Source organism: Hypomesus nipponensis, chromosome 1 (genome assembly GCF_054491055.1).
Source record: "Hypomesus nipponensis isolate SF chromosome 1, ASM5449105v1, whole genome shotgun sequence".
Classification (NCBI taxonomy): Eukaryota; Metazoa; Chordata; class Actinopteri; order Osmeriformes; family Osmeridae; genus Hypomesus; species Hypomesus nipponensis.
This window is the reverse complement of record NC_140361.1, coordinates 4,300,001-4,313,490: the sequence shown is the minus strand read 5'-3', so window position 1 is coordinate 4,313,490 and position 13,490 is coordinate 4,300,001. Positions and strand designations below refer to the sequence as shown.

General features: G+C 50.0%; 1 protein-coding gene and 1 long non-coding RNA gene across 2 annotated transcripts in view; one reads left to right on the top strand and one right to left on the bottom strand.

The window, feature by feature from the left end:
* LOC146302101 (uncharacterized) overlaps positions 1-13,490 on the bottom strand; it is a 36,464-nt gene that overhangs the window by 15,495 nt on the left and 7,479 nt on the right. The window contains exon 2 of the long non-coding RNA XR_014758116.1: positions 8,139-8,311. This is a non-coding gene — a long non-coding RNA (uncharacterized LOC146302101). The remainder of the gene's footprint in view (positions 1-8,138; positions 8,312-13,490) is intronic.
* Positions 542-4,768, top strand: egr1 (early growth response 1). The gene is made up of 2 exons (XM_084702175.1): positions 542-1,293; positions 2,050-4,768. The coding sequence occupies exons 1-2, from the start codon at positions 1,083-1,085 to the stop codon at positions 3,381-3,383; spliced, it is 1,545 nt and encodes a 514-aa protein (XP_084558301.1). The 5' UTR covers positions 542-1,082; the 3' UTR covers positions 3,384-4,768.

The following is a 13,490-nucleotide window of genomic DNA, read 5'->3' as shown; positions in this document are numbered from 1 at the left end:
TAGCTCAGATGTTGCTGCGCGGCCGCTGCGCGCTCATAAAGAGCGAGGATATAGTGCTGACATTACTTATTGTGCGGAGCGCTGGGCTCGAGCTGAGCTCCAACCTCTCATTCACTGCCAAGCACCGATCAGCGCTACCTCAGGAAGTTCCAAATAAGGTCAGGAAAATGGAAACCCACCGGAATAGGTCCTTATGTAGATACGACCTTATATGGCATGGCGGAGCTAGGTTTTCCGGCAAGAGCGCAGCCTGCCGTACAGATGGGAGATGCGAATGTGATCTACGGGGCATTGGGGAGAGAGGGAGAAATACGCCGTTTTCTCAGACAGGGATTCTACCATGAAGATACATCGATTCGGGCTGGAGGACGAGCGGGTATCTCCCCACGATTTATTGCACTGGCTTAATATAAAGTCTCTCCTCTCCGTTTTCCCCCGGGCCAGCGTCATGTGTCCTCCACTGCATTGCCTAAATATGGGCTTCCTCCAATCCAAATATGGACATCTACGTCACGGGGGAGGGTATATAAAGGAGTGGGAACCTCGGACGAGAGCGAGAGATCTCAGAGCCTACAACGGCAACTGTCAGAGCAGCGAGACAGACACAGATAGCGCCCTAACTCAGATACCGCACACACACTCACACAAGTCAAAGTGAATTAAAAACAACAACAAAAACAACAACACGTTCAATCCAAGAAGGGCAAAACGTAATTTGATCAAATCAGTTCAGAGAAGAAAAAAAAAAAGGAAATCTAAATCAATCAATTTATGATTCTTTTTGATTCATTGTAGGGAATGAGTAAGACGGGCGATTTTGTTCTCAGTCTTCTTTTTTGAAACAAGACAAGTGGATTTTCTACTCAACTTCTCTGGAAAACAGAAGAAAAAGCAAGACGCCAGGAGAAGAGCAGAGCAGAGGAGAGAGAGAGAGAGGATACGAGAGCCATTCAGTGACAGTGACAGCTGTGTCTACTGAGCTGCACTGGTGATCCCATCCTCCATACACCTGCAAGAGGCTGCCTCTACCCCAGCACACACCCAGCCTCCCTGCTCTCCTCTCCAGCCCCAGCCCCAGGAGAATGGCTGCAGCCAAGACAGAGATGCTCCTTCCAGCCCTGCAGATCTCAGACCCACTCAGCTTCCCGCACTCGCCCATGGACAACTACCCCAAGCTGGAGGAGATGATGATGCTCAGCTCCGCGGGGACCCCCTTCCTCACAGCCTCCGCGCCCGAAGGAGCAGGCTTTGGCTCTGGGGAGCCAGGAGAGCAGTATGACCACCTTGCTGGAGGTAAGATCTGATGCTTTGCTGTATGGATGGATGGCTGTACTTGTTTTACATGAGGATGCATGGCTGATAGATGATTAAGTTGCATAACTTGAATCATTATTTGTGCTCGTCTGGCTATTAGTAATTCAATTTCAAGTCTATGCTCAACAGCTGACAAAAAGGCGTTTTCTGATATGGATTTTTAGTGAAGCATCTTAAATTATAGTGTTGCATTTGTTCAATTTTAAGATTAGTCAATGCGCACAAAAGCACATCCATGGTAAATATAGAATTTCTGTTCATCAGTACTTTTCTGATTAATTCTGTTTGTGGTAACACAGGGAAGCCCCATTTAAAATGCCTTCTTAAAAGTAGATGAGCTGCTCTTTCTGTAATCAATTGCAGTTGGCTATTTGATGGAGCTTGAAGGGCTTGGTGTGTGTGTGTGTGTGATATAGACTGATGGAGAAAGGGATGGAAAATGATCCAGTCTAAGAGTTTACCCGCCCTTGCTCTGGTGTGTGTGGATGTCCAGCGTGTTTTCAGAGTGTGGGTGCACAAGTTGGAAAGAGGGGATTCTCTCCCTCTATCTGCGTGGGCACCTGCTGCTTGGGAGACACAGGAGAGGGAGGGGGCGAGGCTGTCCACCTCTTGGCTGACAGGACACCCCCACCCCACCCCACCCTTCTTCCTCGGCTACATATTGACAGTTTGATTAATGTCCTCCCTCCCTCCCTCTCTCCCCCCCTTCCCTCCCTCCCTCCTTCCTCTCTGCAGACACGTTACCAGAGATCTCTCTTAACTGTGAGAAGTCTATGGCTGAACAGACCTACTCCACCCAGAGGCTCCCTCCCCTGTCCTACACCGGACGCTTCACCCTCGAACCCGCCACCAACTGTAGCAACAGCCTGTGGGCGGAGCCCCTCTTCAGCTTGGTCAGCGGATTGGTCGGCATCAACCCCCCCTCTTCCAGCTCCGCCTCTTCCTCCTCTTCCTCCTCGCAGACGATCTCCACCTCCTCCTCCTCCTCCCTCCCCCCGTCCTCCTCCTCCTCTTCGTCTCAGAGCTGCTCCGTGCACCACAGTGAGCCCAACCCCATCTACTCTGCCGCCCCCACCTACTCCTCCTCCACCCCTGACCTCTTCCCAGACCAAGGCCAGGGCTTCCCCAGCCCTGCCGGGGGCTCCCTCCAGTACCCGCCTCCCGCCTACCCCAATGGCAAGACCTGCAGCTCCAGCTTCCCAGTGCCCATGATCCCAGACTACCTGTTCCCCCAGCAGCAGGGCGAGGTGAGCCTGGTGGCGCCCGACCAGAAGCCCTTCCAGAGCCAGTCGGGCCAGCCGTCCCTCACGCCGCTCTCCACCATCAAGGCCTTCGCCACGCAGACCGGCTCCCAGGACCTGAAGAGCGTGTATCAGTCCCAGCTGGTCAAGCCCAGCCGCATGCGTAAATACCCCACGCGGCCCAGCAAGACGCCCCCCCACGAGCGCCCGTACGCCTGCCCCGTGGAGACGTGCGACCGGCGCTTCTCGCGCTCCGACGAGCTGACGCGTCACATCCGCATCCACACGGGCCAGAAGCCGTTCCAGTGCCGCATCTGCATGCGCAACTTCAGCCGCAGCGACCACCTGACCACGCACATCCGCACGCACACCGGCGAGAAGCCTTTCGCCTGTGAGATCTGCGGTCGCAAATTCGCCCGCAGTGACGAGAGGAAGAGGCACACCAAGATCCACCTGAGGCAGAAGGACAAGAAGGCGGAGAAAGGCGGCGCCTCCGGTTGCGCCGTGGTGGTCTCCGTGGCGCCCGTGTCCGTCTCCTCCCCCGTCTCCTCCTCCTACCCCTCCCCCATCACCTCCTACCCCTCTCCGGTCTCCTCCTACCCCTCCCCGGTCACCTCCTGCTACTCTTCTCCAGTCCACACCTCCTACCCCTCTCCCTCCATCGCCACCACCTACCCCTCCATCTCCATGTCGAGCTCCTTCCAGTCTCAAGTGGCATCCTCCTTCTCCTCCTCTTCCGTGGCCTCCAACATCTACAGCTCCCCGGTCCCCACCCCGCTCTCAGACATGCAGAGCACACTCTCCCCGCGAACCATCGAGATCTGCTGAGCGGAGAGACAGGGACTCAGAGAGAGACAGGGTCATGGAGAGAGACAAGACTTTGTTTATAGTTCTCTCCTCCTCGACTCTGTTCCGTCGGTTGTTTGAGAGGGGGCGAAGTCAGAATCAAAAGACTTGTAATTTCTCCTCTGAAAAGCACTTTTCTGCCTCCTCTGCCTCCGCACAGTGTTCAGCAAGTCAGAATTTGTTGGAAGGAGCGAGACAGAGAGAGAAATGAAACACGTCAGGGACGGAGCAAAGACAATAGAGGACACAAACAGAGTTTTTTCTCCTTCTTTTTCTCTCTCTGAAAAACAAACGCAGCTACTTTAGATGAGGGAACATCAGAGAAAGTCGGAGTAGAAACAGGCATGACAAGTCTCTGCCATAAAATACTATCGCACATACACACACACAACCTGACAAACACAAGCAAACAGCAAACATTGCCAGTCTAGTTTCAGTGCCAAGGCACATTCACCCTCTGTTGCAGTTAATCCCAGTTGAAGAAACATTGAATGATTTACATTAGCAGCTGTATGTGTATAAAGTACGTGTGCCATGTTTCCTAATTTTATAATTTTGGGGGGTACCATTGATGTGAAAACTTATTTGCATATTTGCATTGTCTTATTTTCAGTGAGCAGGGCCATCATTTCTAAAACGCTTTTCTTATAACGACGTAGTGAAGATGCCGTGGTGATGTTCTGACTTTGTTTGACAAAAAAAAGCACTTAAGTATTCAACAAGCATGAGTAAGAGTGATGTTGGTTTCTTATGATTTTGTAAATATCATTCACTGGTACTTTATCTCTTTCTCACATGTGACATTTTCCTCTGTTATGTAGAAATAATAGAAAACAAAAAAAACACAAAAAAAAAACAAGACAAGTCGTTCCTGTTTCTGGTGCCTTTTGTGACGCGCTGCTGAAGCTGAGAGCGAGCGCTATGCAGAGGATGCGATGCGTCTCGCCTTAAGGGTTAGAAGGGATATATTTGTTTCAGAAGCAGAAGGAAATTGTAGAGAGAGAGAGAGAGAAAGAGAAAGAAGGGGAGAGAAGAGAGCACTGCTTCATTTCATTTAGAATGTAAGCAAAAAAAAGGGAGAGAGATTATTATATTTTTGTAAAACTGAAAAATGTAAATATCCACACCTTCGATTGGAATGGTGAAGTTACCTACTGAGTAGGGATGATTGTGTTTTGTATGTTATATACATGCGGTTCATTATTTTGTGTTTTTATCTTTATTTTGTATTTGTGTTTGTCCAACCAAGTCACTGTTTCTGGCTTTATGAACACATTTGAATGCGCTTAACTGCCAATGGGATATTTGGTGTATAACAAGATATCCTCCCAGAAATGAAATATAAATAAAATATAAATATATATGTAGATTTGTTTTTGTTTTAAATTTATTTCCTTATTGACTGGTGTGGTACGTTTCAAATATTTCCATTGGTATTTAAAATCTGGTTCATACTGAGTCAGTGTCTACATGCATGTAAATTGTCATCCTTCATCTCGTCAAGTTGTTTCTCCCCCTCTTCGTGCAATATCCATCAAGTATAAATGTCACGACATTACATATTTCACGATCATACTTTAATGGTGTGATCCATAAGTGGATTTCTGCAGTCTTTCATTAGAAGGAATGCCGGGGAACCGGGTTCTATACCTCAGTTTTCCATATAAACTCCTTAATGAAGATAACAGAAACGCATGACTCCTCTGACGCTAACAAAAAAGCGTGTAAGCTTACCAAGATAACAGCCTTCAAGCTGTTTATAAACAGCGGACTTATCTTAAAATCCGTTTTATAATATTCTGATTACAGATAAATTCGGACAGTTGAGGCTCATCCGTGCTCTCAAGTACTGAAGAGAGGCGGAAGACAAGGTACAAATGAGTAGTTTGTTCAGCTCTGTCTTCAAAGTGGCTCTCCTCGAGTGAGATTGAAGCGCCCCACCTGCGCAGCTCTGATCAGACTCGCGTGGAGCTGTACGGTAATTGTTGAGGGGCGTGTGCCAGGTGAAAGTAATGATGATGATGATTATCTCCTCAAGCGGGAACTGACGAACCGTAGAGGCGAAGCTGTCATCTGGGAGGGATCGGTTCGACAGCAAGGACTTAACTATGGAGCCTACAGAGCTTTCGGTTTTTTTTTTTTACCCCAAGGCTCCCGCTTTTCATCGGAAAGGCGTTTATTTGTAATTCAATGTAAAACTATAAAACAAATGGGCCACTTTAAGACACAATATCAGCATCCTTTAAATAAATATAAACCAAATCGTTATTTGTCATTATGAATTCAATGAGAAAGAAAAAAGGACAGAAAATAAACTAAAAACGAGCGGTGAATTCAAGTAACCTATACCGCGCGTTGCCGTTTCAGGCTGCTCGCACCACCAGTATACTGCAGTGCAGGCCTCCTAAATTCTTTCCAAAGTTGAGGGGTAATTTAGTGTTGCGCAACGCAAGCACCAAAATACGCACAGATGCAAACACAGCTAAAACCGGAGTATGATGAGGAAACAAGTGGATGAGGGAGAGAGAGAAGATGGGGGATTGAGGGAAACAAAAATAATTAAGATAATTGGTCTCCTGATCCCAAATTGACTTTCTAAATTGGGTCTGATGAGGTGGGTGTATGTGTGTATACTTGCACTTTTCTCTTAGTGTTTGTGCACTTGGTATGTGCATTCATGCATGGATGTTTGTGTGTGTGTGTCATGCTAACAGCAACAACCCTTGCCCGTTCTGTGGTGTGTATCCCCTGGATAACTGTCTTGAGATTTCGTGGACACACCCTCTTCCTCACACGCACTGTGTGTGTCTCCGAACACAAAACAACAGCAACAGCAACAGCAGGCAAGCAAGCAAACAATGGAATACCACTTGAAGACAAAGGATGGCCCAGTTTTCTGGATTAAGTATTTACATAATTTCTGAAATGCGATAAATAATTGAATTTATACCGCAGGGCCACACACAGATATATCATCACACAACCCCCAAACCAGCACTGTGGTTTGATTCCCCAAAGACATGTCCAAGGACCCAAATCAAGGACCCTTAACCGAAAAGTATTCAGGCTCTGAGAACTAGCTCCATGGGAAATCATAATAAAGCGACAATCTAGATCTGTGGTTTAACATGGAATCAGTTCCCATCGTTGTCATGGTCACAGAAAGTTGGAGTCAACTGGAGGTTGAGACGCTTGTGTTGCTGGTCGAGACCAGGGAAGCTTGTGTTGCCATGCTGGGTTGCTATGTCAAGGCCAAGGAAGTGGAAGGACTGGCTATTGTCGCAGGTAAACAAAACAGCTTTGAAGTCCCTTGCAAAAACCCTTGCAGCTGTCATAAAAGTTGTCAGTGTGACTGAGAGAAGTCAGTCCTCAGTTTTCTAGATGGCTTCCGCAGAGCTCCACGGCAGAGCTCCACGGCAGAGCTCCACGGCAGAGCTCCACGGCAGAGCTCCACTGTAGATCTCCACGGCAGAGCTCCACTGTAGAGCTCCACTGTAGAGCTCCACGGCAGAGCTCCACGGCAGAGCTCCACGGCAGAGCTCCACTGTAGAGCTCCATGGCAGATCTCCACTGTAGAGCTCCACTGTAGAGCTCCACGGCAGAGCTCCACGGCAGAGCTCCACTGTAGAGCTCCACGGCAGAGCTCCACGGCAGAGGTCCACGGCAGAGCTCCACTGTAGAGCTCCACGGCAGAGCTCCACTGTAGAGCTCCACTGTAGAGCTCCACGGTAGAACTCCACGGCAGAGCTCCACGGCAGAGCTCCATGGCAGAGCTCCACGGCAGGGCAGAGCTCCACGGCAGAGCAGAGCTCGGGGGTGTCTCTCCTTGCGGTGTCCTCAGCAGCTTTCTTGCCTTGACAGACACAAAGACAACGAGACAGAGGTCCAGCCCTCACACCACTGAAGGGTCTGGACCCACGTGGTCCAACATGGCCAGTTTCTGGGACATCCAGGATTAACATTTCTCCGGACTGTGATTGGAGCAGGGGGGAAGAAGGAGGAAGGGAGGGAGGGAGAGAGGGAGAGGGAGCAGCTCCTGCAGTAGATCAAAGCCGAGGCAAAGCTCAGTTCTGATAAGGAAAGAGATGGGATACGGGGTGCATGTGGCTTCACTGCGCCCTAACCCACATAGGGGCCACCTACCCCCCCAAACCCCAACCTCACCCCCAGGGTTTCACTTCAAGGACCAGGGCTTTGTTAAAAAACGTGTTTGTTCTCTTATTCTTTTTGGGGATCTGTGTAAAACATAAAAAAGGAAGAATGAATAAGAGGAGTCATCCTTCTCTCCCTCAGTCGCGCTCTCCCTTCCCTCAAACTCTGCATCCGCCATTTCCTCTCTCTCTCTCAGCTGAATTACCAGAGGATGCTAATGATCCCTCTCCTCTGTGTTCTGATGCAAGCTCGGTCTGCTCCTATCTCTTTCATCCACGTACAAATCTGCTCTTATGGCTGCTTCGCCCCGGGCCTTTTGAGAAGGCCGTCTGAAATATGCCGTTTGATAAGCACATGATTGGGCCCCACTCCCGCAGTCATTACACATCTCTTTAATGTGGGAGAGACAGGAGCCCCTGTCAGGAGACAGGAGCCCCTGTCTCCCCCACACCCGCCCTTCCCCTCCAGGCCCACACCCATGACTCACAGCCTCCTCCCTAGGGCCCAGCCCCAGGCTCAGCCCCAGGGCCCAGCCCCCTGGGCCCAGCCCCCTGGCTGTCCCATCCCCAGCCACCGGCCCCTCACCTGAAGTCCAATGACCGCCTGGCTCTGTAGATACTTCCTCCTTCTGCGTCACTCTGCTTCTCAGCCCCGGCCCCCAGGCCCAGATCACTTTGGGAGGGCTACGAGAGGACATCTGCGGAGGTAGCCTCTCAACCCTCCAGGGTTCTGCTCTCCAGCCTTCGCAGAGAGGATGGCTGCAGACACAGTAAGAAGGTCACATGTTGATGTTTAACTCACCCTGGGGGGGATATTGGTTAAGACAGGAACATGACCATATTTGTCAGTGACCTTGGTGTATTCAGAGGTATACAACAGTTTCCAGCTGGGCCTCCTGAATGGGCCATGAGATTGCTGTGTCCAGCCAATCAGAGTTAGACAGCCAGCCTGGCATCTGTTTGTTTGTCATACTTTATCTTCTTGTCCTGTCAGAGCAGTCTCACACTCTACAGATGCTCTCTCTCTCTTTCTCTCTCTCTCTCTCTCTCTCTCTCTCTCTCTCTCTCTCTCTCTCTCTCTCTCTCTCTCTCTCTCTCTCTCTCTCTCTCTCTCTCTCTCTCTCTCTCTCTCTCTCTCTCTCTCTCTCTCTCTCTCTCTCTCTCTCTCTCTCTCTCTCTCTCTCTCTCTCTCTCTCTCTCTCTCTCTCTCTCTCTCTCTCTCACACACACACACACAGTCACTCACGCTCTGGGATAAGCAAGATATCACCTGTTACTCTCCACAGCTGTCTGTGTGTGTGTGTGTGTGAGAAAGACAGAGAGACCACAATGGTAGCAGACAGTAGCACAGCATGTTCTAGCTAGCTCAGAGCTAGCACGGCAGTCTCCCTGGTCTCTCTGTTAACTGGGTAATCAACAGACGAGTCTTTCAAGAGTTTAGAATTTATTTCAAAGATTTTTATTTTCAAAAGCTGTATGTCTCTTCATCCTTTTATGTAAACAGGTGCCCCATTGAGAGTGGAGGGCTCTTTGAAGCAGAGAGCTTTGGAGAGACAACCAATAGAATATACTCTCCAGAGCATCCTAATAAGACAACACTTCAGCGAGGCTATGAGCGCAGACACACACACACACCTGGGTGACTCTGACACACACACACACACCTGGGTGACTCTGACACACACACAGGCTTGCTTGCGCAAGGCTCCGCATGTCAAACCCAATGAGTGCGCTCATGAGCATTCGTGTGTGTGTGTGTGTGTGTGTCTGCACCGTGTCTCTATGACAAGGGTAAATAAATGCAGTCATGCTTTTCAGAGGAGTGTCTCCTCCTATCAAGATGATCTCGACACACACACACACTTTCTCTCACACACACACACAATGCACTCACACACTCCCTTCCTCCTCTCTCCTCAGAATCCACCCATTCCAGGAACCTGCAGGGGGGGTCTTTACTGCGTGTGGCCTGCATAAACCTCTTCTGATCGGTCACACGTATGATAAACCTTCTCTGGTTGTAGTACCAGCATCTCCAGTGTGTCTTAGAATAGCTGTGAGGTATCACAGGACAGGTTGGGGTCAAGAGGTCAGGAGGTCAGGAGATGAAGGGGTCTGATGCTTCCTGTTGACTATGAGACATCTAAATAAGACACAGTGTCTTGACTGAACCGGGAGTAGGAGACGGGGTTTGGTTCGTTATTTCCAGTTTCCAGCACCACCACAGTAACAGGAGTGTGTTGAAGCACAGGGCAGCACCACCACAGTAACTGGAGTGTGTTGAAGCACAGGGCAGCACCACCACAGTAACAGGAGTGTGTTGAAGCACCGGGCAGCACCACCACAGTAACAGGAGCATGTTGAAGCACAGGGCAGCACCACCACAGTAACAGGAGTGTGTTGAAGCACAGGGCAGCACCACCACAGTAACAGGAGTGTGTTGAAGCACAGGGCAGCACCACCACAGTAACAGGGGTGTGTTGAAGCACAGGGCAGCACCACCACAGTAACTGGAGTGTGGTGTAGCACAGGGCAGCACCACCACAGTAACTGGAGTGTGTTGAAGCACAGGGCAGCACCACCACAGTAACAGGAGTGTGTTGAAGCACAGGGCAGCACCACCACAGTAACAGGAGTGTGTTGAAGCACAGGGCATCACCACCACAGTAACAGGAGTGTGTTGAGGCACAGGGCATCACCAACACAGTAACAGGAGTGTGTTGAGGCACAGGGCATCACCAACACAGTAACAGGAGTGTGTTGAAGCACAGGGCATCACCACCACAGTAACAGGAGTGTGTTGAGGCACAGGGCATCACCACCACAGTAACAGGAGTGTGTTGAAGCACAGGGCAGCACCAACACAGTAACAGGAGTGTGTTGAGGCACAGGGCATCACCACCACAGTAACAGGAGTGTGTTGAGGCACAGGGCAGCACCACCACAGTAACAGGAGTGTGTTGAAGCACAGGGCAGCACCACCACAGTAACAGGAGTGTGTTGAAGCACAGGGCAGCAACACCACAGTAACAGGAGTGTGTTGAGGCACAGGGCAGCACCACCACAGTTCCTCTGAGATGCTGTGAATTCCCATAGTGGTGAGCGTTGTATTGAATGATCCGAGACAGAGACAGGAGATCCATGTTGGATTTAAGAGGTTCAGCGAGGGCAAGACCCACTCCCCACAAACACACACACACACACACACTAACACACACTCATCCACCAGATGTCCAAAGTGATGACATCACATTAACTGTCAAGTACGACAGAGGCCAGGTGTCAAATCCGTCGGAGACACACACACACATGGTACACACACACACACACACACACACACACTTCCTCTGCCTCTCCTCCTCCTACATGGTCAGACTCCTAACTTCATCTGGTGGCTTTTTCCCCATGACCCTGCTCAGCCCAGGGTCATACAGAATCCATTGACTCCAGTCATTAAGCTTTTGTTTTCATGTGTGTGGAATTCATTTCTGATAAATAACGCTTATCAGTCACAAGGAGAAATGGTTAGTCACGCAGCCAACAGTCACAAAATGGGCTGGGGCTGGTTACAGCCTGCCTGCCTGCCTGCCTGCCTGCCTGCCTGCCTGCCTGCCTGCCTGCCTGCCTGCCTGCCTGCCTGCCTGCCTGCCTGCCTGCCTGCCTGCCTGTCTGTCTGTCTGTCTGTCTGCCTGTCTGCCTGTCTGGCTGTTGTCGGTCAGTCTGTGTGTGTGTGTGTGTGTGTCAGGTACTGTATAAGGGTCTGGTAAAGCCCGGAGCAGATGATGTAACACACAGCCCTCTCCTCCTGGCCGGCCTAAGCCCTTTATGATGTCATCGTCCCTCTGCCAGGACAACAGCCAGAAACAACCGCTCAAGACCAGGTGGAGCTGTATGTTTAGAAAGAGACAGGGGTGTGTGTGCGTGTGTGTCTGTGTGTGAGTGTGTCAGATCTCTGTTGTGTGAGTGTGAGCGTGTGTGTCTGTGTGACAGATCTCTGTAGTGTGTGAGTGTGTAAGATCTCTGTTGTGTGAGTGTGAGTGCGTGTGTGTGTGTGACAGATCGAGGAGGTGTTCTCAGTCTCGGGGGTGACAGCAGGGAGCGAGGAGGAGGAGGAGGAGGAGGAGGAGGGATATGGCAAACGTGTGATCATCTGTCCAGGTCTTCTTTCCCGCCTCCTCACTACAGCTGTCCTCCCCAGTCCCAGGGTACGCTTCCACCGCTATTTATAGTCCCACACTGATGAGGTGGAACTGATCACCACTTTCACACCCAGTGATGTCATCAGTATGTTGCGCCAAGGGACCAGGAAGTATGTAGGGGGGCTGGGGTACATGCTGGGAGCTTCTGTTGACCCTTGACCCCCCCCCCCCCCCCGCGCGCGCGCGCATGCACACACACGCACAGTGACACATAAACGCAGATAAATACTCTCGCACACACACAAAACGCAGAGACGTACGCAGACATTGACAGGTACGCACACAAAAATGCAACCACATCAAAATTCACACATTGACATATAACATTCACAGACACACACACACACACAGACTCACACACTCGCGTGGGAGTGAAGCAGACACACAACCACACATCACTAACTTCTGGATTCTCAGTGTTGGACAAGTTGGACAAGATTTTACATCACCATCAAGGACAACACATTGTCTCGTCTGTAAAGGACTTCAATATTCTCTCTCTTTTCTCTCCCTCTCTCTATTTTTCTCTCTCTCCCTGTCTCTGTCTCCATCTCTCCCTTTCTCACGATCTCCCTCCCCCTCTCTCCTTTTGGTGATAACAGCTAGATGGGCATGACAGCACATTGTCTTGTTAGCCAAGAAGCAGACATACCTCTGTCACAACCACGACGTTAGCTTCTCATTTAGGCCTGGAGCAGATAGACGCACAGCTCCAGCCCCTGGCAGCTCTGGCAGGTGTGTGTGTGTGTGTGTGCTATCTGCCTGGCAACAGACAGGTGACAGGTCGTTAGTTTACACATTCCAGTGTTGTCTTAATGGGGTTGTGTCCTCGTCCACAGTTAGCTGTCTCAATTAGAAGCTGTAAATTAAGGTCAAACGCCGATGAAGAGATGACCCTGCACACTTAATCATCACACGTGCAGCACACACACACACCCACACACACAAACATTCTCACCCACACACACACACACACACACACATTCTCACACACACATTCTCACACACACACACATATTATCATACACACACACACTGGCTATCCATCCTCATTATAACTCGGCTCGGTTCAGATGATGGGTCTCGCATGCTTTCAGAGCTTCAAACGCTCAAACTATAAATACCTGAAATGGACGCTTACTATAATGTGACCCTCCAACACACCCATCCTCCTGCTCCACTCAGCCTCTCTTCTCTCTGTCTGTCTCTCTGGCTCTCTCTCAATCGCTCTGTCGCCCCCTCTCTCTCTCTCACTCTCTCTCTCTATTCACCCCCCCTCTCTCTCTCTCTTCACCCCCTCTCTCTCCCCTTCTCCTCCTCACTCTCTCTAATGTACGTGGAATCACCAGTAATGGTGTTGGATTACCAAGAGAGCTTCTGACCGTCAGATTTTCACAGATTGGAAATATCCCTCCAGTTAAGAGCAATTCCCTCTCTCTCACACACACACACACACACACACACAAATAGACACACACACACACACACTTGATGGTGTCGAAAAAATAGTTTGTCTGCGCTTGTTTAAGTGGGTGTGTGTATGTATCTGTGTGTGTATGTATCTGTGTGTGTATGTATCTGTGTGTGTATGTATCTGTGTGTGTATGTATCTGTGTGTGTATGTGTCGTATGGCATTCTAATAAATCTCCATTGTGGGTAATGTCTCTGGCTTTCTTGATGTTATTCTACCTGGTCTGAAAGCTGGAGTCTGGATGGTGATGAAGAGAATGTTATTACC